This window comes from Pteropus alecto, unplaced genomic scaffold (genome assembly GCF_000325575.1).
Source record: "Pteropus alecto unplaced genomic scaffold, ASM32557v1 scaffold7, whole genome shotgun sequence".
Classification (NCBI taxonomy): Eukaryota; Metazoa; Chordata; class Mammalia; order Chiroptera; family Pteropodidae; genus Pteropus; species Pteropus alecto.
This window is the reverse complement of record NW_006494614.1, coordinates 55,269,837-55,273,141: the sequence shown is the minus strand read 5'-3', so window position 1 is coordinate 55,273,141 and position 3,305 is coordinate 55,269,837. Positions and strand designations below refer to the sequence as shown.

The following is a 3,305-nucleotide window of genomic DNA, read 5'->3' as shown; positions in this document are numbered from 1 at the left end:
AATTTGAAGTCGGGCAGAGTGATGCCTCCAGCCTCATTCTTTTTTCTCAGAATGGCTTTGGCAATTCAGGGTCTTTTGTGCTTTCATACAAATCTGATGATTTTTTTGTTCTATTTCTTTAAAAAATGCTGATGGGATTGTGATGGTGATTGCATTAAATCTGTATAATGCTTTAGTAATACAGTCATTTTAACTATGTTGATTCTTCCAATCCAAGAACGCGGAATATCTTTCAATTTCTTTGTATCATGTTCGATTTCTTTTGATAGAGTCTAATAGTTTTCATTATATAGGTTCTTCACATGTTTCATTAAATTTATTCCTAGGTATTTTATTCTTTTTGTTACAATTGCTAAAGAAATTATTTTTTCCACTTCTTTTTCTGACATTTCGTTATTAGAGTATGGGAACGCTATGGATTTTTGAATGTTGATTTTGTATCCAGAAACTTTACTATATTTGCTTATTGTTTCTAGTAGTGTTCTTGTGGAGTCTTTCAGGATTTCTATAGAGAATCATGTCATCCACAAATAGGGACAGTTTGACTTCTTTATTTCCTATTTGGATGCCTTTTATATCTTTCTCTTGTCTGACTGCACTCACTAGGACCTCCAATGTTATATTGAATAACAGTGGTGATAGTGGACAGCCTTGCCTTGTTCCTGATCTTAGAGAGAAGTAAACAAAGAATTTCTATGAGGCTCTCTTCATTTAGATTCCATCATATTTGTCCTTGTCATTTCACTTATAAATGATAGTGGTAGCAGCACCTGACTCTCTGATCTTCTCTCCCTGGGTCAAGTAACAATCCAGGAGCTGTTTCTCAAAATAACAGTTACCTTCAAAAGAGGGCATGGATTTGCTTAACAACCTGCATGCTTATAAGCTTGACTTCTAAAGGACTAAGGAAAGTAGCTTGTTCCACCACAGGTTCTAAGTGTGGGGAACTCTGACAAGGGTCTTCTCTTGGGGGTTGGGACCCAGTGGCCAGAGGTTAATCTCAGTCCATTCTGTTGCAGGCACAGCCTCCGTTGCTGTGGCAGGGATCCTGGCTGCTCTGAGAATCACCAAGAACAAGCTCTCCAATCATGTGTTTGTTTTCCAAGGTGCAGGTGAGGTAGGTACAGTTAGGAGGTCTATACTGAGACCTCAAGGAGGGGTGGTGTCCTGGGATTCTGAGAAGAGGAAGAAGCACAGGTGCATTTTGATAATCGTAGCTGCCTGGGCCCCAATATTTGGATGACTCAAGGCAAGGACTTAATTGGGTCTCCTGGAAGTAGGGGTGGAAGGAGAAAGGATCTTGGTGAAGCATCTGATAAATGCTGAGTAGCTATTTGCCCTGTGTCTGAACATCTGCCATATGGTACCTCCCAGGCAGCCATGGGCATTGCCCACCTCCTTGTCATGGCCCTAGAGAAAGAAGGCATACCCAAGGGAGAGGCCACAAGGAAGATCTGGATGGTGGACTCCAAGGGACTCATTGTCAAGGTACTCTCAGTCTGGAGACCTGGAGGTTTCCTGATACTTTCAGCTATTGGAAATGGACAGGATAAGGTCTCCAAGGGGAAAACTGCTCGGGCAAAGGGAGGGCAGTGCCCTAACCTCCAAAACAAAAGACTCATTGCACAGTAGCCGTAATTGCTCTTGTCCAAAAGCTTTGAATATGTATGCAAATGTGTGTGTGTGTGTGTGCCCCTACCAGCCTTGCACTAATCTCCAGCCATACTAAATCATAGTTGTCTAAAAGTAACATGCTCTCTCTTCCATAGCGTTGTACATTTTGTTTCTCTGCCTCAAATGCCCTTCTCTTTTCCCACACGCCTATTCTCAACCCTCAATCCCATCCATGCTCCTTTTCCAATTGAGCTCAAATATTTCCTCTTCCAAAGGTTTTCTCTGAGCATCTAAGTCTCAATTAAATTTCCTACATCTATGCTTATATAGCCCTCCCCCTCCATAAATTGCATTTACCACATTGTAGAGCAGTATCGCCTTTACTAGTCTGTCCTCCCACTAGGCTATATAGTCTTGATGTCAACGTCTAGCATATGATAGGGGCATAATGTTTGAGGTATGAATGAAAGAATGAATGAGAGAGAAACAGTCGAGCTTCTGACTGGAATATGGAAAGGGACACAATTGGATGACCTCCTCTCTTAAGACTTCACTCAGAGCTCCATGTTTTAATTCCCAGAATTTCACTAACATAGAATGTCAGTGAGAGATGAAAAAGACAACAGAGATAGGAACAGGGAAGTATGTAGGGCCATCAACCAAGAATAGCAGAGACCCCTCAGCACAAACTGACCTTCCTAGTGTTCCATTTAGAGCCAGATTGCTGCTGGAAGGAACTGAGGCCTGGATATTTCTCTTCCCGCCCCAGGTCATTCCAGAGCATAGTCCAGGCACAGGTAAAGGCTGCCACACTTCCTTCTCTCTTACCCATCTTTCAACATCCTTTCACTAACCCCAATGAGCTCACTGCTATGAAAAGATCTCTCAAAGCTAATGTCTTCACTCTGGTTCTCATGAGGCTAGCTAACCCAAAGGAGTCATCAAAAATGTTTGTACCCATTTACCAGCCTGTCGTCCACCAACTTCTATTTGATGAAAAAGAACGAATGTGGAACTGGTTGGGCACAGCCAGCCATTGTAAGCCTGTTCTGGAGCTCAGCCTACTAGTATTCACAGGGAGGTTAATGGCTCTTGTAAAATGTATTCAGATTAGCTCCCTGGCCCTAAGCGGCTCAGGCCTCATCCCTCAGCTGGACCTGGGTGCTGGATGCCATGGAGCTAAGAGTCTTAGTCAGACTCAGGCATTTCCTTAGAGCTTTTCTGCTCTGGCCCAGGAGTCCATGATTCCAACAGCTCAAAGAAAGGCTTTATGGATTCTCCGTATATGGTTTAGAGTAAATAAACACCACACACACACACACATACACACACACTAAAAATCCTTAAGTTCTACCAGGAAATCTGCTCGAGAAGACAGGGCCCCAAGGCTTCTAATAGCACAGACCGAAGCACAGGGCTTAGCAGGGAATGCTCTTGGAGTCTCAGGTGCATTCGTGCCCCTGCCTAGCAGTTCTCACCACCAGCAGCTGCTTCATGTTCTTCCTGTCCCCGCAGGGGAGGAGCAACCTGAACCATGAGAAGGAGATATTTGCCCAAGACCATCCTGAAGTGAAATCTTTGGAGGAGGTGGTGAGGCTGGTGAAGCCCACAGCCATCATAGGTAGGAAAAGAGAGGCAGCCTACTGCCCAGTCCAGCTAACCCTCTTAACTTGCAGATGGAGACGAAGGCT

At 43.9% G+C, this 3,305-nt stretch overlaps 1 protein-coding gene across 1 annotated transcript in view; it reads left to right on the top strand.

Moving 5' to 3' along the window:
• The window catches only part of ME3 (malic enzyme 3), a 179,900-nt gene that overhangs the window by 169,363 nt on the left and 7,232 nt on the right, over positions 1–3,305 (top strand). Inside the window, exons 9-11 of the mRNA XM_015600223.2 lie at positions 1,020–1,117; positions 1,375–1,488; positions 3,130–3,235. Of these exons, the coding sequence (XP_015455709.1) occupies positions 1,020–1,117; positions 1,375–1,488; positions 3,130–3,235 (318 nt within the window). The remainder of the gene's footprint in view (positions 1–1,019; positions 1,118–1,374; positions 1,489–3,129; positions 3,236–3,305) is intronic.